The sequence below is a fragment of the Gambusia affinis genome, linkage group LG05 (genome assembly GCF_019740435.1).
Source record: "Gambusia affinis linkage group LG05, SWU_Gaff_1.0, whole genome shotgun sequence".
Taxonomy (NCBI): Eukaryota; Metazoa; Chordata; class Actinopteri; order Cyprinodontiformes; family Poeciliidae; genus Gambusia; species Gambusia affinis.
Window position 1 is genome coordinate 15,645,017 of NC_057872.1, and position 27,611 is coordinate 15,672,627.

Consider the following 27,611-nt stretch of genomic DNA (forward strand, 5'->3'; position numbering starts at 1 on the left):
CCACATTGCCAAAAGTTCCCATGGCATTTTCAAATGATTCTTAATGGTTGATTGGTTGGAAAACACACTTGAAATAAAGCCCACAGAGAATCTGGTATGAGGTACTTTTAAGAACAGGGTGAGAGAGACCACCTTGCTTTAATGAGCAACAAAAAATATCCACTAAATATTAGTGGATATTTTTTTGCATTACACAGACATAATTTTCAGTGAGAATGGATTTCTGTATTAGAAGCTATTTCTGTTGGTTTGATTTAATATTCACATTTTTGAGAGACTAAATTTGGAGTTTTTGTTAGCAGTAAATCTCATATATCAGTAAAGAGCAGAAAGAAACTTTTGAAATATATCACTGTGTTTGTGGTGGACCATTGTAACTTATGAGTTTTACGTTTTCAAAACAAACTACTGAAATAAATTACCTTTGTAACTCAAAACAATTAGATGTATTTAGAAGTAAAATGAGCCAATAACATTCACTAGTCATAAATCTGTAAGGGAAGGAAGAAATCCTCTTCAAGTTATAGAAACATTGCAAGAAACGTCAAGTGTTTTCAAATCAAATTTAATCCATTTATGAGGCATTCTTTAAACCATATGATCTTTCATATGGAAAATAATTATCCAGTGTAAGAGTCTTCTGATAAAATCTGCCCAGGCAGCCCTCAAATGGAAAAAAGCCATCAAACAAAATATGCCTCCAAAATCAAATCACTTGAAAAGAACTCTAAAGTTTATTTTTGGAACATTGTGTATTACTATGCTTGCAAACACGTACTAATGGTAGATTAATCATTCTACAGCCAATTCAAACATTTCCTGTTTTTAAATAATTTGCTCAGAGACATGTTTGGACAACTCCAAATAAAATCCTGTTTCTTTACTTTCATGTTAAATTAAGGTGAGTTGATCAAAAATTATGAAATGGTGAGTAAATGGTCTATAAATCATTGCTTTGTTAGTAGTAAAAATATGTGATTTTTATTCAATTCTTGAAGGTCAAAAGAAGGAAAAAAGGTGAACCTTTAAAGAACGATCATAGACAACAACAGTAATATTTTTCTACTGTCCAGAATTTTTCAAAATTTTGCTTTTATTTAATCAGGTGAATTAATAAAAACAAATTCTTATTTACAATACCGACCTGTCCTAGAGGAAGTTCAAGCAGCACAAACATTAATAAACACAAACACTGATGAAATCATAAATCAAAACAAGACAGAGACAAGGGCAAATCAACAATTATATATTTTAGATGGAGCATGTGTAGGTTTCAGACAGCATTTTCTTTAAAGTACCTTTGAAAGTTTCTAATTGTGCGAAAGTGCTCAGCTGTAATAATTTAACTGAACCTAAGGTCGTGACACTTTGCATGCCGGTACAGCAGGTGGCGGTGTGTCATTTTCAATGCTGTTACATTCGCCTCCCTCTTTGTCCACGACAAAAGAGAACGCTTCCAGATTTCTCGGAGCAAGGCGAGGGACTTTAGATCGACGATCTACCTTGACATATCTACCATATTCCTCTTGACTCTCGATTTTGTGAGGGCTGTGGTTGTTATTTGTGTAAGTTTAACCGCTGTTTCGTCATTGGTATGGCGCAGTGATGACAATCAGAGGAACTGAAGCTGCAGGCGGTCAGGCCTAGCTGAGAAGCGAGCTAACGTTAGCGTACTTTCATATTTTCCTCAACTTTAAGTTCCTCCTCGGGTTTTTTAGAGTGTGAAACTGCTCTCGGATTGTTTTTATCGTCATCTTGTTCTGATATGTCCTGCTACGGCGTGCATTTACGTTTCTATCTTGTTCTGCGGACTTCAGCTTTGACTTTATGACTGATAGCCAGCATATGGAGATGTAATATTATCTGGTTTCGTGTGCTGGTATTGGTTGATGAGTTCGGTGCATTTTTCCACACTACAGGGTGAAATGTGCCATTTTCGAGTTTTCCTGTAATATTGGACTATGAACTGGCTGTATACGCCCATCCGCAGAACGTGCACATTGTTAGATGAATGATGACGCGGTGGCTCGGTAACTGTAGCTTCTTTGTTGATGTGGCTTTTCTGATATCTGAGTTTTAAACCATTAACCTGAATCTTTCATATTTGGAACTTTATTGAATAACCATTTTCAGACGATGCACCTGCTCTTCTAAGTAAAATTGATGTAACTTGCTTTAATATGATACACGCACAATGGTTCAGTTAGTGGCGAGTTTCATAAAAGAAATACAATGGATACAAGGACTATTCTGGGAATCCAGCAAAGTTTATTGTTGGTGAATGGAGAACTTTGATACCACCGGTGATAAATCCAAAGGAAGGGAATGGAGGAGCCTGGAAAATGGATAGATTATTCTTTTATTGACTTGAAAGAAATCTCTGGTAAATGAAATTGGAAACGGAATGTACACCATGGAAATGCCAGAAATGTCAACTGTAAAACTTTAATTACCTGCTTTATAAACCAGCAATTATCTGATTAAAAAAGAATTGGATGGCTAAGTTATTTAGCCTGTGGCATGGGATATTACTTGATAAGCTATGCAATAATGTAACTTACTGGAGGTCCAGTAAGTTGTATAAACATGCACCAATTATTCGACTATTGCTAGAATTGGCATGTCTCCGATGGATGCGAGTTCTTATTTTTAGTAACTGCTACTTCTACTTCTACTCAGTTTAATTTTTCTTTTCCATTTTTCTAATTTTTTTTTTTTCACCAATATGTGATCTTGTCACCAGGTCTATCATGTTTCTATTTTTTTGTGGCACAGTTTCACTTGATCTCTATCAAGCGATTCATAAATTAAAGAGGTTTAATGATCATGAAATTTGTCATCTAGCTAAATGACGTGTGCTACATGTAAATGTAAATCTAATGGACATTTTAGATGGTTAATCTCACCATAATTTAATGAGTTATCAATTTAATTTTGAGCTGAAATTAACTTTCAATTAATGATTGACTTGGTTCTCACAAGGGGAATTATTAAAGATCCACTTACAAGCTGGTTTAGTTTAATCAGTCAATAAATGCCTTACAATTATCTTACTTGTTACTCAATTATCTGCATTATCTTACAATACGAACCCCAAAATTTGTTAAAGCACTTGTGCTTAATTTTCTCTCTAATTGTAAATTTTGGCCATGAGGCAGTATTAAAATGACTCAACCTGTGATGAGATTATCAACTTTTTAATACAGCATGCATAATATTTTCTGGATGCTATTCGCATTTTGTGTGAAACAACCAGGATGCCTTAGACACACTGTTTTTATGCCTATTTAGATCCTGAACATAAAAGGCTGACATAATGACCTTCCTAATCACTGTAATAGCACGTGTTCTCTCTGAATGGACCTTTTTTGTTGTGTCAAACCTGCTTAGACAAAGAGAGACTGGCCTGTTGAACCTGCATTGTACTACACCTCTGGGAAAATAACACTGCTCAGAGCTCACGTGGAATCTATACAGTAATGTCTCTGCAGTCTGAGATAAAGTAGGTAAAGCTAAAAATACATTTTCAGTCATTGTGATTGTAGTCATTTTAAGACATGAAGCAGCAAAGTTTTTTTTTTTTCATTTCTGTAGATTTGTTTTAGAAAGTAAGGATTTAGTCAACTTTTAAGATTTTATATATTTGTAAGAGGAAATTCTGTCATGATGCAGTTTAAAATGTGGAAGAAAAAAGTATTGGGTTAAATGTTACTTTACCAAAAACAATTGGTTTGGGGAAAAAAGGCCTGGTCGACCAAATTGGTGCATGTTTAATGTTTTGGTTTGGAGTTTTGGGTATGTTTTTGTTAACCTGAATGAAGAGAGGCTAGTTTTCAGATTGACCAGTGTTACAAAAGCCATTTTTCTGAGCTACAATGGTACTGTTAAAGGCTGGCATAACGCGTTTGTTTGGTTTGGTAGAGATGGCGTCTTTGAGTGCCTAAAGGACTAGATGAAGCGTTTCCTCTGGAGCTCTTGTGGATAACCAACTAGTCTAATAACTGATGAAATACAATGTATTTGAAACCCATGCAGAATTTTGGGCCTGGACCTATAATGGAACAAATAGTCTCATTGTGGAAGTCCCCTCTGTTGAGTCAAGTTTTTGGTCATGTAAGGAAAAGTGTAAAATATTTCATATGGATCTCTTCAACCCTTCATTTTTCAGCCGTGTTTGTTTTTCACGTGGCTTTTGTGGGCATAAGGAAAAATGTTTTTTCAACTCGTGCATTTCTTTCCATACTTATTTAGCCTTTATGATCAACTGAATGTGGGAATATTTTTACAGAGTTGGTGAGGCTCTGAAGGCAGTAATGATATTCTGTACCCCTTTGTCTACAGGTGCCGTTGTTTGTTCTTCATCATGGCGGTCGTCATCCGTTTACAGGGACTGAGTGTCACGGCAGGTTCTGTGGATATTCGCAGGTTCTTCACTGGCCTTCATATTCCAGATGGAGGCGTGCATATAATTGGTGGAGATCTAGATGAAGCTTTCATTATCTTTGCTTCAGATGAAGATGCCAGAAGAGCCATGGCACGGTCAGGTGGATTCATAAATGGGTCACCTGTAAGATTGCTACTAAGCAGCAAGCAAGAGATGCAGAATGTACTTGAAAGAACAACGCAAAAGGTGGAGCTGGATGAGACTAGGCGGTCTGAGGGTGATGGAAGAACTGCTCAAAGATCCATGGACTCGGAGGTGGGCAGAAGATCAAGTAGCCGATCTGGTTATAGCCCTCCTCCCCATCACCAACAACTGGCAGACACCGATGACCCCTATGTTGTGTTTCTCAACGGTTTGCCTTTCTCTGTGACTGAGAGAGAAATACGTGAATTTTTTCATGATTTACTCATTGATGAAATTGTTGTGTGTAAAAAAGACACAGGGCAAAACAATGGAAAAGGCTTTGCTAGATTTGCAACAAAGGAGGATGCATTGGAAGCCTTGAAGAGGGATGGGAAATATATTGGGTCAAGGTATATCGATGTTCGCACAACAACAGCCGACTATTGGATACGAGCTGGTGGTAGCATGCCAGCAGCTGTCAAGATGACTGAGAACTTTGAAAGGGGAAGAGCACCTGTTCGCAATCAGAGAAACCCCCAGTATGAAGCAAGGTCTCGATCGCCTGTGTCCCAGAGACCTGTTGCTCCTACAGAAGAAGAATACTGTGTGCTGTTGGACAATCTGTCTTTTTCAGTGGAAAAAGGTGACTTGAAGTACCTTTTTCAGAACTCAAAGCTTGAGAATGACCAGATTCTGTTTCTAACTGATGATTATGGCAGAAGAACCAGGTCGGCCTTTGTACTCTTCAAGAACATACGTGACTATTGTGATGCTATAAGTCAGGAGAAAAGACATTTTCACAACCGATGGATTCATATCCGGCCTGTCTCAAGAGAGAACATGCTCAGGCTTCTGGAATCTCAGAATGACCCTACTGGGCCTCCAGGAAACTCTGAAAGGCATCAAGAAAGATCCTCGTCTTTCTCAACAGATCCTTATGACTCTGAGAAAATCTGTGCGTTTGTGAGAAATCTGCCATTTGATGTGAGAAAGGTTGAGATAATTGACTTTTTTCATGGGTTTAATGTCACAGAGGACAGGGTACGGGTTCTGCATGATCATAAAGGTAATGGGGTTGGACAGGCTCTGGTTCTGTTTGGGTCTGAGGCAGAGGCCATGGAGGCACTTTCTCTAAATGGACGACGGTTTCTGGGATCTGAAGTTGGAGTGAAGTGTGTCACACGTGCTCAGATGGATCAGTTGACTGCTGAGCCACCATCAATGCAAGAGGTCTTGCCAAAAGAGGGGCACTTCTCAGGCAGGAACAATGAGCCTTTCTCTGGACCTAGTGGTGACACTTCATTCCTTGATACAAGGAAACCCAGGGATGGTAATTTGTCTATTAAAGAGGAACGCATCCATGGAGGTCAGGACTATGGATATCGTGGGGTAAGACCTCGTTCTCCACGGGATAGGGGCAGTGGAGGACATGGGAGGTTTGGTTCACCTGGTCAACGCTATGATGGTCCCACCTGTGTGCAGTTGATTAACTTACCATTCCAAATTAGAAGTGAGGAAGTCTATGATTTCTGTTATGGCTATCGCATCATACCTGGATCTGTCTCACTTCAGTATGAGCCCAGCGGAAAACCGAAAGGCTCTGCCACTTTGGTGTTCGAGTCTCGTCAGGAAGCTTTAACTGCAATTGAGGAACTGAATGGGAGGCCGATTGGTCCAAGAAAAATACAGCTTTTACTTGTTTGAAATACATTTGTGGGTTCACATTTAAAGTAACAGGCATAACGTTTAGTTTGTTTATTTGGAAAGCTGGCAATGTGGTATATAGCTCTTGTATGATTTCCTTTTCTTAAGTGCATTTTTATGTTTACAAGGAAGTATTTGTTGAGTTTATTTTGGGTTTTCTATTGAATGGTTGGTGGTTTTCTTTTCAAAAAGTACTTCAGTAAGTTTTAAAACACAATTTGGAACATGTACATGTCATGCATTGTTTTTAAAATTAAAAACAATTGATTCAGTCATTTGTCATTTTCTTCCTAATCTGTTTACTTGAAGGTAAAAATCTAAATAAATGTTATCTAGAGGTAGCTCAATGACAAATTTAAAATCGCTTTTGTCTAGCTTGCTAGTTGACCAATTAGATCAGGTTAGGATATCTATTTTGGTGTTAGTTGAATGAGGGCATTGTCTTCTGCAGTCTCCTTTACATCACTTGAATGTATCTTTTTGGATAGTACTAAGAGTCACTTATTTCTAGCCAAGTTGGTCTCAAACTGCCTGAGTTGAGTAAATGTATTGCATAAGTGCATTTTTCTCAAGGTAAAAAAAAAGCATGGATAAATAGAAAAACTATTACGGTTAGAATTGCATGGCTGGAAAAGTGTAATGTGAAAATATCATTTATGATCCAAATAAAAATTAAAGGAGTTGGACATATTTTCTTTTTAACAAAATAATTCAATAAACATTTTTTTTTTCCAAAATCTGAATATTCTTTCGTTTTTTTTAAGCAACCTGTAGGGGCCCAAATGTTTAAAATAACTGAAATGGGTTTAAGGATGTCTTTGAGTAGCTGCTTGGTTTTCTCCTTTTAAAATATGCTCTTGATCTTAAACTGGGAAAAGTAAAGTTGTGAAGGTAAATATTTACATTCTATGAACAAATAGAAACACGTTTGTTGTAGTGTTCTTTAGAGAGGAAAGATTTCTAACATCTGAGCTAGTGAATGTTAAAAATATTCTCGAGAGCTGCCGATTAAAGATGAATTGAAGGCTTGCATTTAAGTAAACATGGGGTTATTGTCACCAAAACATACATGCTAATTATTTAGTGACATTAAAAACGTCAGAAAAACAAATCGGTTTCACCTACTTTCACGACTTAAACTAAAACATCAGTGACTATGTTTCAACTCGGAGCCCAGGTCAGCGCCTTCTGTCATATTTTTGCTTCTCGGCTGTATGAAATTTCGATTTTAAGACACCTCGAACGCACCAGACGTTAAGCTTTTATTGCGAAAGTCAGAAACCGGAAGCGCAATTTGTCCCTGAGTAGCATGGAGGCATGACGCCGGTGAGCTGAGTAGGCACTTTAAGCAGAAGAGGGAAAAAGAGGAAAACCACACCAGGAACGGATCCACAACGCTAGAGGTAAATGTTTGAAACGAGTTATCTTGTTTACAGTGCAAAATAACCCTTTCTTATTTTAGGTCTATTCCAGTGCAGTCCGGTTTGTCAATTTTAAAAACATTCTACGAAACTAATTCAAAATCCTAAAATTATTTAACAAGAACTGAGTTACAAACTTTCCAGGCTATGAAACATAATTTGTTTTTCTCCATTTGAAACAATCCCGAGTTTGACCGTTAAATTCGCATCGATGCCCAAACGTTGAAGTCAACTGCTAGCAGGGACGTTTTGCCGTTATTTTGGTGTCGCTGATTCAGTTTTTAAGCGTGTTTCTGTCATGCAAAACTGTGATAATAGTTGTTTTTAGAAATTATTTTACTTCGATATCCATTGTTTCGCCCTTATTTCCAACACATGGTTTTATCGTTTGGCCGTGTATGCAGAGATTTGCAGTAACTATGTTGCATTTAAGTACACGTTGCAAACTGGATGATATATACTAAAATAGCTGGAAAAATGCACATTACTCATGATGACCATCACAACAGCCTTGTCCAGAAGAGGATTTGTGAAAGCTTACAACAGATTCTAAATATTTTAAAACACACCTGTGTTCTCTCCTTGCCGATGTTAAAATGTTTTAAAATAAGGAAATAAAATTGTTACAACAGTTTTAATTCACAAATCTTATGCATGTTTTGACATTTTTCAAGTGGTTATGCAACAAAAAAAATCTAAAATAATACTAGATATTTGGATTGTTTCGATTATTTTATCATAACCATTAAAATGCACCATGCAGTGAAAAAATTTTTGTTTTTGTTTTTGTTTTGTGATATTTGCATATTTTTGATCAGCAGATAATTAGAATAAATAAGTTAATCAGGGGCAAATTGCTATGCAGACCTGTGTGGAAAATCCAACTGGCCCCTTGTGAAATCATGAATTGGCTGTTATTAACCTCATTTTAATAACAGGTCAAAGTAAAATTTACTAGTCACTGCCTATTCATGTAAAATGAAGAAAACTGAAAAACTAACACATCATGCTGCGATTTAAAGATATTATAGGAAAAAAAAAGAAACCAGGAAACACAAATGTCCATTTCACAGCTGCCACAAAAACATTTCTTATGGTCCCTAAAATGTTTAAGAAAACTTTCTAGCCAACTTGGCCTGGATAGCTTTTTTTCTCTTATTTGCAAAAGGTGAATGGTCTTCAGTAGATTTGTTAACCTATTTTTGCACTCCTCAGTGCAGTAATTAGAAACAAGTTGTTTTTAACGTAGACATTTTTAAATATCTGAAACTTACTGACACCAGAATGGAGGTATCAAGTCGAAGAGTCCTACTGAGGCACCTGGAGCCAGCGAGGCCCCTGCGCCGCTGCGTCCATGTTAATGTTGGTGAGTTTTAAGGTATCGAACTGAAAATCAGAGTGTTTGCCTTAATTTACGGGCTGTCACTTTATTTATAGAGCCAGAAATAAATGCTGCAGCAGGTGAACAGCCCTTGATGGAGCAGGAGGTGAGACAATCATTGTGTAATGTTGCAATTATGTCAGGATTGATGTAAAACTAGAATGTGTTAACATGCTTATAAAAGTTGTTCCCTTTTTTTTTCTTCCTATTTTTGTCACTTACCTATGGTCTACTTGACATTTCAAAGGTATTCCTAATAGATACCCTGTTTAGTCATTAAAATGTAAAATTCTCCTGACTCCCTAACCTTTGTACTTGACAGAGTACTGTTGGCATAGAGCAGTTCTTGAAGATTTTCAATCTTCATAAACAGAAAAAAGGTAAGAATCAAAGTGTGTCAATGCATTCCAGCTCTCACACAGTGCTCCCTTCTGTGACATGTATTTGGTTCAAAGAGAAGATGTCTGAATGTTAGATTTTGTTTTTATTTGTCTTAGTAGAAAGAATAAGTTACACAAGAGACTTTTTAATTGGTTTGGCCGGCTGCCCCGAAGCCAAGAAGAGGCCAGAATACCTACCAGACCACCCCATTGTGTTACCCGAGGCAGTAAGTTGACGAGCTCGAGTTTAAAGCTTGATGCTTGTCCTGTCGTTAATCGCAAGTTTTAGATCTTTTATACATTATTTTGACAGAGGGACCCAGGCCAGCAAGAGCTGGGAGTAACACAGTGGAATGGAGTAAAAGAAGATGTATGAGTAAGTAAGAGTTTGAGGATTAGAATATGGATAATGTTTAGATGAATTTTGATGGCAAATTTTCACTTAATGTAAATTGGTCTGACACAAAACCGTTTCATGGAATTGCAGGGTGCAACATTAAATTATAAAAATATTCATACCTCTTTAATGTTTAAATACTTTATCACCTTATCACCTGAAGTTGCAAGGTATTTATTTGGATTTTGTTTGATGCACAAAGTAGTGTATCATTATTACGAAAACAAGTAACCACTAAGTTGATTGTTTTAGCTTTTTACTTTCAACTCTTACTTAAAAGTAAAAAGTAACCAGATTAATAAATGGTGTCCTCGTATGTGTAATATGACTTCAACATAAATTTAGCTGTTCTGGGAAGGCCTCTGAGGTTTACTAGGGAACATTAGTAAACAAACATCAACATGAAGACCAAGGAAGAGAACAGTGATAATGTTGTGGAGACATGTAAAGAAAAGCTAGGTTGTAAATCAATTTCGCAAGTTTCACACATCTAACAAAGCAATGTTAAATCCATTATCTTTACATCTAAAGAGGATGGCACAACTCTAACCCTACGAGGACATGGCTGTTCTTATAAGCTAACCGGTTTGGCAAAGAGAGCATTAATCAGAGAAGTAGTGAAAAGATACCTTGTCATCCTGCTTGCGATTTTGCTGTGGAGATTCACATCTCGGGTGGGGGAATCTGAAGTCTCAATAAATTAAAAACAAAATCTCCCTCCAATCCGATCAATCTCTCAGTTATGTACTTCTTTGTGCAGCTATGTCACATCAAATGTGATTCAGGCTACCAATGTATTGATAAGCCATTGTTATATAATCAGCATGGGCAACATTAGTATTGGAATGTTTGTTGGCTGTTATTTATTGGATTTATTGCAATGCCTGTCATTTTGGAAATTGCATGGTTTTCTAAAGTAGTGCAATATTCTGGGCACAGTCTGGAATATTGTCAACATGCTGTGTGCCTGGTTATGACTTGAGGCCTTTCTGTTTTGAATCCAGTGTAGAAATGTTAAGAGATTCTCATCCAGAAAAGCACATAGTTGCTCATTTAAATATGAAGTTAAAGCCCTAATCAAACTTGGATCATGTGCTCAGTCAGTGTTTTTCAATTGCATTAACATGTACCTTATCAGCATTCTATATGTCCCATTTATTTGGAATAGAGTAGAGATGTAATTCTTATCAACTCCAGAAGGGACACTATTTGCTTTCATCTAAAAGTACAGCAAGATAATTGCTCCATTAATTTTATATGATAAGCCACACCACACTCAAATCTCTGAGTCCTCCTAGAATTTTTTTTTTCATGACACTATTGAAGTGTCATGAAAGCAGCAATGCTACACATTGAAGTAGGAACATTTAAAGGGGCAGTGGATAATTTGGACAAAATGTATCTAAATTCAGAGAAAGAACAGAAGCTTTGGCAGATGTCTGAAAGACAAGGGGTTAAATAAATGTGCTCTCTCCATTAGGCTTAGATTCTGTGAGGAACCAATTGGGTTTGCAGATAATTATTGTAACACTGTTTTAGAGTTTGGCCTGCACTTTTTTTTCGTTATCATTTTACTGTCCAGTGATTAAAAAAAAACTTTTCAAATTTCTCTTTTGTTAGGATGCCAGCAAGGCCTCCCACGTCTTGAGAAACTTGCACAAGTGATGTTTACAGCAAATAGGTTTTGCACCGTGTTGATTGCTTCTCTGCTTTAATTTATTTTAACCTATAACATTACTGTTTGCATGTTACTTTCACGTTTTTTTGACGCCTTTTTGCTGTGTGAAATGTTTGTTTTATCTTGTCTGTTTACAAAAAAGCCTCTAAACAGCAAGGCAAATTTGCCAATATTTCTTTCTGACCTGATGTAAAGTGTAGCTTTTGAACTTCATGTAATTCAGCAGAAAATATTGGATTAAGTCATTTGTTGATATTGTCTTTATGTATGACACATGCAAAAATACTGTTGTTTGCATTAAAGAACAAAAAAAAAAACATCCCCTAAAGCGTGCAGAATCAATTATTTGTCCTATCTTTGTTGTATACACTTGTATCACTGTAGTTATGTATATCAATAATTTTGCATGCATCAAAGTTTTTCCCTTTCGCTTTTGAAATTATAATAGACTGTTCTCTGAAGTTTTTGTGTATTATGAAAACAAACGACTAGGTTGATTGTTTTAACTAGGGCCAAAAACAATCATGAGGCAAGTTCTTCAAGGATGGCTGTTGGTGAATATGAAGAGTATTTTGTTTAGGGACATTATTACAAAGTCTAATCAAAATGTATTGGAATCCCTTTGTTTGTGGGATGTTTATTCAGGTGTTTCCTCTTGGAGCAAAAAAAAAAAAAAAACCAAAAACTTTCTGAACTGAAAGAAATCTAAAGCTGAACTATCTGGTTTAACCAAGTTACTCCTATGTTTGTATTTTCATCATTTTTAACTGTATTTGACCACCTTTTATTATTCAATGTCATAATTTCTCATAGAAATAATTTTTCCATAACAGAAAACACGTTTTTCATCGTGTTATTCAGTTTTATTTCTCAAAAACACAATTAACACCACGAATGATGTTTGGTAATTGTAAACAAATTCACATACTCATTAGAAGTCTTACTGCCTTGTTTGGGGCTTTTCCACTTTGCAGATTCCTGTAATAGAGGGATATTGCGCATCTGTAGTTACTCACTTCTGTACGTGACAGAGCCAGTACTTCCCAGCCAATGAAAGAACTAATGTTTAAGGTGACGTGTCTCGTACGTCATCACCGGTATTTCATGTCAACTGCGGCGGCGTCAGATGTTCGAGAGAAATTAATTTCTGAATATCGGAGGAAACCGCTGTGAAGATAAATCGTTCAAGGTGCAATACCTATTAGTTGATTACTTGTCATCGTCCAACCGTTCAGTTAGTTCACCCTGAAGGTAAATATGGAGTTTATTCATTTCACCCTCTGCGATGAATTGCTGTGTGTGCGGGCTGTCTAATCTTTACTACAAGGATATTTGTGTTCTTAAAAAATACAACCTTTCGCAAACAACCTTCTGTGACTTCCGCCGCACTCCGGCGATGTTTTTAATTTAAAACAAGCAGCTGGTTCGAACTTATAACACGTTCCTGACATGTGTTGTTGAAGTAAGGTGTCTTCTGATTTTTATTTTCCCTACCGGTAGCTGAACTCAGCTGTTTTTCAATGGACATGGATAAGAAGGAAAAGCAAAACGAGAAGTGCAGCAGGTGAGAATTTACCCTTAATATTTGCTAACAGTTATTTTTTGATTTTGGTTTAAGCAGAAGCTCACTAACAATTCATGATGTAAGTTAGGAAACTGCTGGGTGTGACAGGATATAAGGACTATGACCTTTTCCCACAAAGTAAGGACGGTTTTTTCTTTTCTTTTTTTTTCTTTTTCTTTTTAGGTGAGTGCTGCTGTAATAAACAGTAGTTTAACTACACCTTAAGCACATTCACACAGATTATCTCCTCAGTTTATTTTGATTCTAATGTTGCTCTTCTAACAATAAAGGTAGAGACTATTTTACATTTTCACCTTCATGGTCCTTTGCTTAGGAATTATAATTTACTATTGTGTAACATTAGTTCTGAAACTGGTACATTCAGTTCCTTTTGTGCTATCAGTAATTTTGGTCTGAACTATAAATGGGAAAACAAATGTGCTCAGACATGTTTGAGCACATTTACCTTTCCTTCAGATAGAACTCAAAAGAGAGGTGCAGTGGTGAATATTTCAAGATTACCACGTGCAGATCCTGAAGCAGAAGGCTTTGAACCAAGAACGAGTAATACTTACAGACTAACCCTGATCAGGCATGGTATTAAAATACAATACTGTGCTGGTGTTGTGGCTGCCATTGTGACTTGCAGAGAAGTGTTAGCCACAGATCTTCTTTAGTAACAATAAATGGAAAAAGACAAACTGCTGTGCCCTTTTAAAATGCTTTGATGACTGAATGTTTAATATCTGCCCTCTCTCCCTTTTATAGTCCCGTTTATGTGCACAACCCACATCTGGATGCTCTGAAAGATGACATCCTCTATCACTTCAGTCTAGGAACTGGAAGTCATAACCTAGCAGCCATGTTTGGTGATGTCAAAGTAAAGAATTTTAATACCTTTTTTACAGGAAAAAGTGTTACTCACATGACTTAATTTTATGGTTGCAGTGGTTTGAACTTTTCCTCTACACTGAAATAAAGTTGGTTTCATTGACATGGTCAGTGTTGTAATTATGATTCACTGTGATCCTTGACGTGTAAATCAATGTTTTTGGTAAATGAGCTTTTTCTTAAAATCACAATATTATGTTATGTCTCAACATTATCTGATGGTAATTTTTGATTTTTGCCAAAAATCTTCTGTGTGAAAATGAATTCCTTTAGTTTGTGTGTGTCGGAGGGAGTCCATGGAGGATGAAGTCATTCACTGAGTTTATTGCAGCTGAGCTCGCAATGGAGGACCCCAAATCTGAGTATCCCAACATCTGCGCTGGGACAGATCGTTACGCCATGTACAAAGTCGGCCCTGTTCTCTCTGTCAGTGTATGTACAAACACGGCTCAGCCTAACTTGTTTCCTTTAAGGTTTCCGTCGCCTGTCTAGTTTATGTTTAACTAACTTTTGTGTGACATGTTTGTGCTTGACTTTCACAGCATGGTATGGGCATTCCATCTATTGCGATAATGTTGCACGAACTCATAAAGCTTCTTCATCATGCCCATTGCACTGATGTTACAATCATACGCATAGGGACATCAGGAGGAATAGGTACATTAGTTGTTTTTTTTTTTTGTTTGTTTGTTTTTTTTAAATGTGACCTCTTGGGAACTTTATCAACTACACAAGAATGTTTAGCATAGAAGTGGCATGATAAAAATCATATTTTTGTTTGGTTTCTTAAAAAAATGTGTTTTAAGTAAAATTGAGTAAAATTAGTAACTGAAATCTTTTTCTTTCTATTAGTGATGCAACTGGGTAGAATGTGGAGCTGGTGGGAGTGGCTTGTTTAAAATAAGGCAACAGTTGGTGATGAGAAAAACAGGAAAGGGGAAAAAAGAAGGGAAAAATTTTCATTTTTAAACTTCAGTCTCACCATTTCAACCTTTTTTGTGTTCTGATTGTCTTCAGAGCTGACAATATGAAAAACTTTTGTAATAATTACCTACAATATTGAATATAAGATAATTAGGTTTTGACACATTTGCTGACAAATTATTTTAAGGGTACAGTAAGTATTTAAAAAGGGAGATATTTGTTTTGTTTTGAGGAAGATCAACACATTTGACAAAGGAGGTCAGAATGAGTTGAACTTTAGTGCAGTGTCAGGCTGCTTAATCCACTGTTTATATTTTTGTAGTTAGGGGATTATGAACTTTTAATTATTTAAAAATTAAACAAGGTATTACTAATTTTTATGTGTTTATGTTCTTAATTATTTTTATGACACAGTCAGCATGGAAACCTAAAAATTTAAAAGTAGCATTTTTCCCTAGATATTTAGAAAAACACAAAATGGGATTGTCAAATCAGGGTTTTGTGTAGTGTAGCCCGGAATCCTGGAATCAAAACCATAAAATCACTCAAAATATATTCCACATTTTAGACCACTGGATGTTAAAGCTCAGCAGACAGACAGATTAAGTAACATTTTTTTTTTTTTCTCACTTGCATATTTGTTTTGTTTTTCAGGACTTGAGCCTGGCACGGTTGTTGTTACCAAACAGTCAGTGGATGCCACATTCCTGCCTAAGTTTGAGCAGGTGATCCTGGGAAAGACGGTGGTGCGCAGCACTGATCTGGACCAAAGCCTGGCCAAGGAGCTCTTGCAGTGCAGCAAAGGGCTTAACCAGTTTGAGACAGTCATCGGTAACACCATGTGCACGCTGGATTTTTATGAAGGTGTGTGCTCTAATGTACTGATGGTTTAACATACTCTTTCTCTTGCTGTACACTTGCAGTGTTTACATTTCTTTATTTTCCCCTTGTCTCTGTCACGTAAAATCCAAAGGTCAAGCCCGCCTGGATGGCGCCTTCTGCTCCTATACAGAGGCAGATAAACAGGAATACCTCCTAAAGGCCAAAGAGGCGGGAGTCTGCAACATCGAGATGGAATCATCAGTTTTTGCTGCTATGTGCAAACTGAGTGGTCTGCGAGGTAAAAACACACGACGATACTATCATAACATAACTGCCAAAAGTGTCACCGGCTCAAAGCAACATTTTATGTGACCCACTGTTAACTGTCTTGCATGTTCTCGTATTTTTTTGTGCAGCGGCTGTTGTCTGCGTCACACTGTTGGATCGGCTGAAAGGAGATCAGCTAAGCAGCTCTCACGAAGTTCTTAACAATTATCAGCTTCGTCCTCAAATACTGGTTGGCTCTTACATTAAGAAGCAGCTAAAGGACAAAGCGGGCAACAGATGAATGTTAAGAGTGAACATTTTCTCTGAGTATCATATAGATTATAAATGACCAAGCACTGAAAATGATCTAAAACTGTAGATTTAAGCTGCTGTTGTAGTTGATATATCTTGACGTATATCAGTTTTTCAAGTGGCAATATTATGTGTTTTCCACTATGTGCCATTTTATATCACCAGCAACCCTTAGTTATAAATTATGTATATGTCAAGCCTGGCTTAAAAGAAATTTGACTTCACAAATTAACACTTCGAAATTGTCTCTTTTAAGAGAAGTTTCTACTCTCTTCGGCACTCTGCCTTCAGCACATCATGATAACAATTTCTCCCCATTAAGGCTTTAACGTTTTTACTAGCGTTTCACTCAGTAGTAGTTTTTCTGATGAGCTCAGCATCTTCCAAAGACCTGGCGCTTAGGCAACCCAAAATGGCTGCCATTCAAGGATTTCTCAAACATGTATGAAAGAATCAAACCAACATTATTTTTGATGATATCATTATGGCATGAAATAAAGCTCAAAGTTGATTATACAGCTTCTTTTAAATTATGCCTTGTATTCATACATTCTTGGTGGTTTAGTGTTAAGGGACAAACATGCACTCTTTTACTTTTTAACCTTTGCCTTACTTTTGAATTTAATTTAACTGAACATTAAATGGATTTAGATGGAAAAGTTTTAATTATCTTTGATTTAAGGCAATTTTGTGTATTTAAGTTACTGATCCTTTAAGCTTGAACTTAACCTGTGCTTTAACAAAATATCTTTTAATGATTTTACCTAAATACTCCTTCCTTAAGTGTCAAAGTAATGATGCAGATATCAAATAGTTTGTCTCATCTCATGTTGTTTCATTTAAATGAACCAAATCCCTTGTACGCCATTTAGACTGTTTATTGTTCATAATCTCTGGCTGTGATATTTTCTTATATTTACTTATATAAACTTTACACTCATGTAACTTTTCATGACTTGAAATAACAACTGGTGCTAAAAACTGCATGCAATATATAGTTTTTTTATACGTATACATGTGTATATAAATCAAAGCAGTTGTCCTTGCAGTGTGTCAGTACTTGTGTGTTCTTGATGGGCTGCATCTTTCCATTTAAGATTAATTGGGTAGTCTTATACACATTAAATGCAGTTTCCAACAGTAGAAATGATGTGATCACTGCTGAGGAACTATACTGCACCAGTAAGTCTATGCTCTTAATTTACTTCCAATTAGTGTCTTGAATTTTTTTTTAGCTGTTATAAAAAATATGCATATATCAAGCTTGACTTTAAAGAAAAGTGTAAGTCGTTCTTCATTTACTTCCATTTAAAGTGCTGTGGAAAAATCTTAATTTTTTAACTTCTTTTTCTCATGTTATAAAACTCAAATTTCATTGCATCTTGACTTCATGTGATAAATCAATATTAAGAAAGCTGATCAATCCATCGTCTAAAAATGAAGAGACTTTCGCACCTGTAAACTCACCAAGACGTGTCTAACCTACACATGTAGGTCCAACGAGGAGAACATTCATCAAAGAAGCAACCAACAAAGTTACCCGTGGCACTCATTGTTACTTTAGAAGAAGTACAGGTTCACAGGTCAGATGGGACAACATGGTGGGATGCAAATCTTTGTAAACTATTCCGATTTGGATCGGGTTTTGAATCACCTCATTCTTGATTCATTGACTCAAGCTCGTTAGGATGAAGGCTGCAGCTCGTGGTGGATGCTGGTACCCGCCGTGCGCGTCATAGGCAAGAGGAGGGTCTGAATGCGCGTTCCTTTGCGCGTTCCTCTTGCTCCCCGCTTCCCAGTCCAAGCCTGGTCTATTCGCTGACTCAGTGCCTTAAGCAGCATCACGGTTCATCGGAACAGAGCTTCAGCATCCTCTGCGGAGAAATACATCAGCCATGGCTAAAACTGTAACCGGTAAGTGTGTTAAGACTGGTCCTTTCTGAAAAGACGGGAAGATGGCTGGATAGATGGGTGGGTGGATGGATAGATTCATGACCGGTGCATCCTTTCCGTTACCAGAAAGGTGCAGCATACCGTCTGGCGTTATATTGTGAAGGATTAAAGAAAAAGAAAAAATAAACATATTAAGCACTGGTCTCTTCTACTGAACGCGAGTATGTTGTCTCAGTTGAAATCTGCAAAGTGCAAGAATGGGCTTACAAGGCCAGAATCCTGCTTCTTTGTCTGAAACGTTTATTTGATTGTTGTATTGTTAATATTTTCATTTCACATAATGGAGCTTAATGGATATAGCCTAATATGATCGGAATTGTTAAAACAGCTTCATTCGCAGTGCTGCTCCTGCGCCGCTTCATTCCACAGCGGCACCCCAACATGCAGCATAATGCAGACGGACCCCACCCAAGATGCTAAGCGGCCGATCATTGAGCCGACAGCCATACAGTCATATTTATCCCACATTGGCTTCTTTCCATGTGACTTTTACTATGACCAAGCTTGCATAGAGATGCTAATCTTCAAGTGTTGTGTTTATGTAGTTATTATTATTGTTATTTATTTATTTATTTATTTTTAAACGTAATGAAAACTGAGCCTTTTCATTCTTTAGCTTGTCTTATTACCTCAAAGTCCAGGATGGATCTCCAGTTGTGGCATGTATTGCAATTTATCTAGCAAGAAAAGAACTGTTTATATATTCATCAATGATAATAGTTGGGGATTTAAAGTAATACACTAAAACAGCTATTATTATTGGGTATATATTTCCCACGACATTAGTTTTCCATATAGACAAATTGCTCAGCAGTTTTTGTTTTACATCATTACATTAAACAATACCCTGGTTTAATCGTTCCATTTTGATTGTTTTGTGTGTGTTTGCATGCCTTGTTATGGAGAGCATCCTAAAGCAGATAAGTGTATTGTAAGGTGGGAGGCAGGCCAGCCCTGCAGCAAAAGAGCTGCTTCACACACCGGCCTTTGGAACAGAAGGCTCAGCAGCCCTGTTGTCCTCTCTGAGGACCTATGTGGGCACTTTCACAAAAATGTTAAGAAGGAAAACAAATGGAGTGCAGATGATTAATCAGCCGATTCTTGCTGACAACAAAATAAGCTTGCGGGTGGCTTTGGCACAAAGATTTAACAAGAAAACTGGATGAACTTACATGCAGGCCCGTTTTGCTAGATTCAAATGTGATTTTGTGGTTATGCCTAGTTTCTTTTTAAAAAGAAATGTATGGTGACCACATCAGAATGGATAAATCAATTACTCTTCAATTATTAATGGAGGAACCTAATGCTTCCATACCTTTAAGACTTAAAATGCATTATTGATTCTGTAATAGTGAAATGATAAAATACCTCGCAAAATTATTCATACCCCTTGAACTTTCACCTATTCTTTTATATTATGAACACATTTTTTAATTTGCTTATTCCGGTTTTACATTACAGAGGAACATGAAGTATTATGAAGTAGAAGGAAAAGAATACACTCATTTTATGACAAATAAAAATGTTAAGAGTGTGTTGTGAAATTGTGTTCAATGCCTTTTGATTTGATAGCCCCAAATTATAATAACAGTAAAGAAAAGAAAATCACTATATTAGGAGATGGTGTCCACCTTTTAAGTTATTTAATATCAATATGAATTCAGCTGTTTTGTGAAGAATTCAGAGATTGTGTTAGAGAACATTAGTAAACAACGACATCATGTGATGAAGGAATACAGCAGACATGACATAAATAATACTGTGGTGAAGTTTAAAGTAGAGTCAGGTTAGAAAACAATAACCCAAACCTTAAACTTCAACAGGTTCAATTTCTCCTCAAGAGAATAGAAAAGGAATGTTACAAATGCAAATCTGCCAAGATATGACTGTCCATCTAAACTGAGGTCAGGTAAAGATTAATTGAAAAAACTTAGAGGAGATGCTGAAATCCTTAGCTCAGGTGGAAGAATCCATTGACAGTACAACTGCACTGCACTCAATAAATCTAGCCTATAATCAAAAGTAGTAATAGCCATAAAATCCCATTTTCAGTTTACCACAAAACCATCCAAAGCACAGTCAGCATCTAGAGGAAGGTCAAATCATGTGATGTTTTTCTTTCACTTCATGATTATATTGCATTGAATCCCAATAAAATGCACTAAGATTACTTTTAGCCAACAGGTATGACAGAAAACAATGCAGACCACCCTAAATACTGTAGACCAATGCTGAAACATAGTGGCGTTGACATCATGCCGTGGGGATTTTTGTCTTTGGAAAGAAAAGATAAGCTGGTCAGAGTTGGTATGAAGATGGATGGAGCTAAATACATTCTTCCTATCCTTGAATGAAATCTGTGAGAGACTGCTAAAATGTTGTGACTTAGTCAGAGACTTACCTTGCCAGTAGGATAGCAACCTTAAATGAACAACCAGAGCAACAGTGAAACAGCTTATTTCAGACTCTTGGGGACTAAGCACAAGGGTGCATTTGTTGGTATACTGCATGACTACATGTTGGGACTCTACCATGACAAAATGTGGGAAAATCCAAGGGCTATAAATGCTTTATTAACATTATATGGTTTATTGAACAGCCTCCATTTGCCAACTATTTGTTTTAATTTCAGGACTTAATTATTGAGTAAGCACCTTTGTTGTATATTGTTTGACCTGATTAGATTTTTTTTTAAATTTCCCAACAGCATACAAAGAGAAGATGAAGGAGTTGTCCGTCCTCTCCCTTATCTGTTCCTGCTTCTACCCAGAGACTCGCAACAAGCTTGTTTGTGAGTTTGAAGGTATGAGGGATCTGAAAAATTTATTTTCTTTACAACCAAACAAATGGTCCCTAATGGATGTTTTCTCTTCCCTGGAAGAAGAGGCATTAATCAACTGGTATGTTAATGGATTTTTTTAGCACTCTCATTGTATTTGTCTGATTTACAGACATGGAAGTTAAACCTATAGACAAGCGGGCCTCAGGGCAAGCCTTTGAGGTAATTCTCAAGCCCCAGTCTCCGGTGTCAGACATTGCCCACAACCTTCCCTCTCCCCCAAAGAGGGATCTCTCTCTGGAGGAGATTGAGAAGAAACTGGAGGCAGCTGAAGAGCGAAGGAAGGTATTTTCTTTCTGACCAACAGCTTTATGTTCTAAATAGCAGAGGCTTTTCAAAATGACATGTTGTTATTTCAGTACCAAGAGTCTCAGGTGCTGAAGGTTTTGGCGGAAAAGCGGGAGCATGAAAGGGACGTGTTGCTAAAGGCCATGGAGGAGAACAGCAACTTTAGCAAGATGGCCGAGGAAAAGCTCCAGATGAAGATGGAACAGATTAAGGAAAATCGCGAGGCCCAGCTGGCAGCCATGATGGAGCGCCTACAGGAGAAGGTCAGAGTTGCAAAATATCAGGCATTTATCAGTGGGAATCAGTGTTGCAGTCTGAGTTTTAGAATTTTCAAACTAATCATTGTCACTTGATATGTCACTGTGTTCAGGAGAAGCATGCCGCAGCTGTGCGCAGGAACAAAGAGCTGCTGAGGGAAGAGCAGCTAGCATGAGCTTCACACAATTCCTGTAGTCCGTCTGTCGAACCATCCATCTATCCTTGCTCCGCCCTCAACCTCTCCAAAACAGACACTCTGCCCTGAAGGCTGAGAGGCTCAAGAAACTCACCACCACAGCACTGCACACCTTATCACAACTATCCACAACCATCAGTATTATCAGTGATACAGACATCTATGACACTCCTTTTACAACTGAATAGATTTGTTGATTTAGCTAAAGTGCAACCATATGACTTTCATTTTGTACTATCTATCTATCTATCTATCTATCTATCTATCTATCTATCTATCTATCTATCTATCTATCTATCTATCTATCTATCTATCTATCTATCTATCTATCTATCTATCTATCTATCTATCTATCTATCTATCTATCTATCTATCTATCTATCTATCTATCTATCTATCTATCTATCTATCTATCTATCTATCTATCTATCTATCTATCTATCTAGCTAGCTAGCTAGCTAGCTAGCTAGATAGATAGATAGATAGATAGATAGATAGATAGATAGATAGATAGATAGATAGAAACTAGATAGAAACTAGATAGAAACTAGATGAATAGATAACGGGTTAGCTATCTGTTTAGCTAGCTAGCCAGATAGCTTCCTGTCTCTCTGTATCTCCCTCTCTCTGTGTCTAGTTGTCTTGCTAGCTGGCTAGATAAAAAGACTGAAAGCGACTTAGCTAAATTTCTTGATAGCCAACATTTTATATGTTTATCTAGCTAGCTAGCTCTCTATCTTTTTGTTAGTGACTGTTTATGTTCTTCAAGTTTTACACCACAACTCTTATCATTTGAAAGGCCTCAGTGTTGGGAGTTGGCAGAAGATGAAGGATTGTCAATGTTTTCTGATGATGTCATGAAGATGACGACGATGATGTTGATTAAATACTTGTATGTTTCGTGAAGAGTGACAGTCGATATGTACAAATCTGGTTTGGGTATATCGCATCAGTTATCTCCCCCATGCTGCCTACTCATGCTCAGCACCCATAGATTCAGACCACTTCCTTTGAGATGAATTGTATTGTTGTTAGGAATGTATTTGCCTAAAGGAGTAAACTATACATCTGCATATTCACACCTTTTTTCAAATAGTCATTTGCCAAATAAATAGCTCTCCTAGGATCTCTGGAGATGAGCCTCACAAAATGAATGAATGTTATGAGACCAAACTGGTATCATACACAGTGTCTTGGACAGTGGAATGTGCTGTTGCTCCCATCTTGATATTTGATAATGTGAACCTAAAGTATGTCTGTGTGGGCGACTAGGCATCATTAGCATCTTTTCTCCTTAGAGGTGTAGGTAGATAATGGATGCAAGAAGCTTTACATACAGCACACTGAAGTAGTCTCTTTTTAACCTTCAGAATACCACTGATATCTGCCTGCGTAGTCTGCTGCTTGTGTTTTTTTCCTCTTCATATTTTTCTCTGTGAAAGCTTTGCTGAATAAAGGTTTGGGAGTTCTGTGAACATGGCATGCACCATCTATTACGTTTCTGTAATAAAACACAAGGGGAATTGTAAACTGCCAAATAAAAGAACCAGTTATCTACACACCTGGAGAAAAACAAAAACCCATTTTTCATTTCATTACATTCAGTCTAAGTAATAGATCTCAAGTAAACCATATGAATGTTTTCAATGGTAAGACGAATATAAACAGAGAGGACAAACCAATGTTGCTGTACATTATGCTTGGAATTTGGGTTTTCTATTTATAGAAACCAAGTTTTTATTTCTAAAGGTTTTACAAGCAAAGACACTGATAAACTCCATTAATCTGATTGGTTTTATGATCAGCCAAAAACAATTCAAAATAGATCTGAATGATGAGTTCCTAACATTCCTATTGAACACATTTCATCACAAACATAAAGAAAATAGCAAATTAATTATAAGAAAAACTTAACATTGTCTATATAGTACAGAAAAACAACCCTTGAAAGATTATTATTATTATTATTATTATTATTATTATTATTATTATTATTATTATTATTATTATTATTATTATTATTATTAACATAATATTTATAACATGATAATTATTATGTTATAGTAATGTTAATAAATAATAATAATAATAATAATAATAATAATAATAATAATAATAATAATAATAATAATAATAATAATAATAATAATAATGTTTCCACAAAAAGTGTCACCTGTTCAAAATCTATTAGTGTAAGAGTGATCTTCTACCAACAGGTGGCAGCATCCGACTTAAGTCTCAATTTGCAAAGCAGGTCACTGTTTTTCTAATAATAGATAATAACAAATAAACACTTAATAACCTAATAGATTTGCCTAATAATAATAATAATAATAATAATAATAATAATAATAATAATAATAATAATAATAATAATAATAATAATAATAATAATAATAATAATAATAATCAGAAGATGCTAAATTAAACCAGCTTAATATATTTTAGTTGAGTGTGTGGCTTTAGTCTGCAGACAACAAATTGAGAACACATTTTACCCCTTGGGTGCTCTAGAAGGATAAAACTGCCTCACTAAAACAATGAACCTCTAAAAATCTTAAATTATAGAAACCAAACAAGAAACAACCCATTTGAGTCAAGATGTGATTTATGAGACCATCTGCTTCTGCGTTGGTGATACTTAATAACTCTTTCTCCACCAATGTCCCCATCCTGTTCACACTATTGTCTCCATTCCAGACCAGCCCAGGCTGGTGAGGTCAGGGTAACATTGTAAAGGATTTCCTCTGGCTCTTAATGATTTCCTGGGTATTCATAAGGGCAACAATGCCTTTGGATTCTGTTACACAAACCTGGCACATGGCAAAGGACCTATTTTCCAGTTAATAACCTGGATCTTATCAACTTATAATGAACTTCCATGGTGCTGCTGCTATAATGCGCCTGCAGCATAAATACTGATTAGAGAAGAAACCTATAATCAGATAATCAGAATTTGTCAAAGGAATAAGTTTATTCAAACATGTCGAGGATTAAATAAAACAGAAAAATGCCAGAAATGTGTTTTGGACCCACTTTATTTGTAAAAAAAAAAAAGAAAAAAAAAGAAAAAGGAAAAAAAAAGAAATTATAAACGATACATAAACAATCATTTTTAAGTTTCAAGACACGTGTTTTCCAAATGTAGTCCATACAATATTAAATTCATGTTTTTGCACATAGTTGCAATGTTGCTAAATAAAACAGGACAAATTAAACAACTTTAAAATGTAGACATCTGTTGCCAACTGGGCCAGACTAACTAGGGCAGTATCTTAAGTTGCTGTTCACCTCAAATTTTTATTTTTCAATGAATGGCGAGTTGGCAAGCACATGTTTTGCAGGCATTCAAAGGAAAATTATAAGCCAAGATTTTCATGTTAACCATCACTATACAACTATTTGTTGATGTCATAGGCCCATTTTTAATCGAGCTAACCCCAAACACTTCAGGTGCTACAATAGCAAACCTTAAGCACATCTTCCAGGCCTCTTTTGTTTTTGGTGTATTTCAGTGGCTTGGTTAAAAAGCCACAGAGAGGACTGGCATAGTTATAATGTTTTTGTCTCATTGTTACCAGTAGATGACAAAGTTATTATTTGTTCGAAAGAAACTTTAGTTTCTTTTTATTTAGTGGCTTGGACAAACAGCTTTCGTAATATTTACTTATAACTTGCATAGGTAAAAGAAAATTGAGTGGGCACCAAAATTCTTGCCCAGGGGCCCATATCCTCCTATTTTCCAGCCTTGGCGGTCGCCAGTTTACACAGTTTTTTATTTGTATCTGTACTTTTCCACTACAATCATTCTATCATGGCTCATTCATATGTTTACTTCAGTCCTCAACCTGGAGGTGAAAAGACTATCTAAATTAAGCCTTTTATTAATCAAATAGTGAATAAAAACACGTTCACCTTTTAAGTAAATACAGTTCTAAAAGGGCATTACGTCCACCTGCGACTTCTCAAACTTATTTCTAAGCAAAATAAAATTCTTTTGATTCATTTTCCTTTAGTTTATTGCCATATGGACAGTTGAAGCAGGGTTTGTCGGTGATGGTGGGCACAGCTCAGCTGTTGCCTTGAGTCCAGTGCTCAGCGTCAGAACGCCCCAATCTCCATGCCCCACGGCCTGTAAGGCTTTGACATGGCGGAGGTGGGACTCACTGTACCAATGGCCGTTGGGGAGATGAGAGGAAAGGCCCCAAAGGAGAGGGGAAAGGCCGAAAGCGAGGAGAGAGACGAGACGAGAGGTGGGGACAACTTAGATGTCGGCACAGGTAGACTGAGGGGTAAGGAGCCATTTGGAGGCACCCTGAGAGACTCTGTGGGGGATAGCATACTGAGTCTGGATGTTCCAGAAACCTCACCGGATGAGGAGGATGAAGAAGTAGACGAGCAGGTAGAGGGTGGGCTGCTGTTTGTTCTGGGCGCAGGTGTCCTGCCCTGAGGGTGCTGTAGAAGAAGATGGTGGGGGAGAGGGGACGGGGCTGTTCCATACCCTGAGCCCCAAGCAAAGTGTTCCAGTCCAGTGTGCACCTCCCTCTGAGAGGCGTAGTTGCTGAGGTGGGACACCAAGCGGACCCGCAGGGAGTCTGTACTGTCCCGGCCCTCGATGATGCTCAGGTAACGGGCCGTCTCTGCCAGACACTCCCTGAAGCCCAAACTGCGGTAATCCTTAGCAAGAGCATGAGCCTCAAAGTAACCTGTGAGGCAAGACAACAGGAACCTGTCAGGTAAGACAACAGGAATATCCGACCTGACGCAGAAAGTTCTGGTTTGCCTTATAACGTCAGAGGGTTATTCACCTTTTCCTCCAGATGCATGAAGCATCTTCAGGTGGTCCACTGTCATCTGCAAAATTTCTGCTTTTTCCAATTTAGCTGATCCCTGAAAAGCAGGAAAATGAATATTGTTACTTTACACAAATTTCAATTGAATTTGGCCATAATCTGCATTAAAAAAAAAGCAAAACCATCAGTTTGGGTTCAGGATGTAATGAGGGGAAGAGTAATTCACCTGCTTCTCAAAAGCACTTGGTACCAGTCTTCTCAGTTCTGACAGGCTATTATTGATCCGGTCACGTCTCCTTTTCTCTATTATCTATTTATAAACATTTCAATAGAAAGACATATAAATATTTAATCAGAAAACAGATTGAAAATATAAATATATAAGATGAATTAAAAACAGATACAATAATAATTGAAAATAGAGGAAGGAAGAAAAGAACTGAGGTTTCAAAAATTCAGTGCTAGATGTTTGCATACCCCTCTGCGCCTCTTTCTTGCTTGAACTTGTGTAGTGGTGGTGGAGGGTGACATCGACCCTGGAGAGTCAGCTTGACTGAAAGGAAAATATGTCTCAATTTTTTCATGATTGTAAAACATGACATGACTTGTAGGCACAGTATATCTTTAACCTAGAAAGGACATAAAATATAATATATAAAATGTAAATTCTAAGATATAACATGTAATCTGTCATGTAGTTATTGAAAAAAATCCCCCCAAAAACCTACGCATTTTCGTCGCCACTGTCCTTCTCCACCTCCACATTGTCATCCAACTCGCTGTCTGATGAGCTATAATTGAGGCTCCGCTTCATTCTGATGTCCAGGCTCACACGGATGAAGGTGCTTTTAGTTTCACAGAGAGCTCCAGCCGCGCAGGGTCCGAACCACAGTTTGAACATCAGATCTGCTTCTGCTGGGATTACTTTCACACCGCGGGAAGGGGGCGGGGCCTAATGGTTGAGGTGGGAGTGGTC

The 27,611-nt window shown here is 37.0% G+C and overlaps 5 protein-coding genes across 8 annotated transcripts; 4 read left to right on the forward strand and 1 right to left on the reverse strand.

The window, feature by feature from the left end:
- The first annotated feature begins 1,401 nt into the window (after positions 1–1,401).
- On the forward strand, positions 1,402–6,957 carry rbm12bb (RNA binding motif protein 12Bb). Of its 2 annotated transcripts, none has more exons than XM_044117686.1 (2): positions 1,402–3,502; positions 4,342–6,957. In XM_044117686.1, the coding sequence occupies exons 1-2, from the start codon at positions 3,480–3,482 to the stop codon at positions 6,269–6,271; spliced, it is 1,953 nt and encodes a 650-aa protein (XP_043973621.1). In that variant the 5' UTR covers positions 1,402–3,479; the 3' UTR covers positions 6,272–6,957. The 2 variants fall into 2 exon arrangements, with proteins under 2 accessions (XP_043973621.1, XP_043973622.1); XM_044117687.1 differs by having other exon boundaries at positions 1,403–1,565.
- Positions 6,958–7,103: 146 nt separating this feature from the next.
- Positions 7,104–11,847, forward strand: gra (granulito). Of its 2 annotated transcripts, none has more exons than XM_044117691.1 (7): positions 7,104–7,674; positions 8,976–9,058; positions 9,130–9,179; positions 9,396–9,453; positions 9,571–9,680; positions 9,767–9,829; positions 11,471–11,847. In XM_044117691.1, exons 2-6 carry the CDS (start codon positions 8,977–8,979, stop codon positions 9,827–9,829), a joined length of 363 nt encoding a protein of 120 aa, XP_043973626.1. In that variant the 5' UTR covers positions 7,104–7,674; position 8,976; the 3' UTR covers positions 11,471–11,847. The 2 variants fall into 2 exon arrangements, with proteins under 2 accessions (XP_043973626.1, XP_043973627.1); XM_044117692.1 differs by having other exon boundaries at positions 9,574–9,680.
- A 593-nt stretch (positions 11,848–12,440) lies between these two features.
- On the forward strand, positions 12,441–17,390 carry upp1 (uridine phosphorylase 1). 2 transcript variants are annotated; one of them, XM_044117689.1, is made up of 8 exons: positions 12,441–12,779; positions 13,029–13,092; positions 13,861–13,972; positions 14,257–14,415; positions 14,526–14,640; positions 15,562–15,771; positions 15,881–16,027; positions 16,146–17,390. In XM_044117689.1, the coding sequence occupies exons 2-8, from the start codon at positions 13,049–13,051 to the stop codon at positions 16,295–16,297; spliced, it is 939 nt and encodes a 312-aa protein (XP_043973624.1). In that variant the 5' UTR covers positions 12,441–12,779; positions 13,029–13,048; the 3' UTR covers positions 16,298–17,390. The 2 variants fall into 2 exon arrangements, with proteins under 2 accessions (XP_043973624.1, XP_043973625.1); XM_044117690.1 differs by lacking the exons at positions 12,441–12,779; positions 13,029–13,092 and adding an exon at positions 13,179–13,230 and having other exon boundaries at positions 16,146–17,387.
- A 653-nt stretch (positions 17,391–18,043) lies between these two features.
- stmn2a (stathmin 2a) lies at positions 18,044–23,317 on the forward strand. The gene is made up of 5 exons (XM_044117693.1): positions 18,044–18,222; positions 20,969–21,064; positions 21,213–21,385; positions 21,460–21,651; positions 21,759–23,317. Exons 1-5 carry the CDS (start codon positions 18,204–18,206, stop codon positions 21,819–21,821), a joined length of 543 nt encoding a protein of 180 aa, XP_043973628.1. The 5' UTR covers positions 18,044–18,203; the 3' UTR covers positions 21,822–23,317.
- A 1,584-nt stretch (positions 23,318–24,901) lies between these two features.
- Positions 24,902–27,537, reverse strand: LOC122831480 (hairy/enhancer-of-split related with YRPW motif protein 1-like). Its single transcript, XM_044117694.1, has 5 exons — positions 27,364–27,537; positions 27,113–27,188; positions 26,862–26,945; positions 26,651–26,732; positions 24,902–26,548 (listed from the first exon to the last, which is right to left on the reverse strand). The coding sequence occupies exons 1-5, from the start codon at positions 27,534–27,536 to the stop codon at positions 25,944–25,946; spliced, it is 1,020 nt and encodes a 339-aa protein (XP_043973629.1). The 5' UTR covers position 27,537; the 3' UTR covers positions 24,902–25,943.
- Between the last annotated feature and the right edge of the window lie 74 nt (positions 27,538–27,611).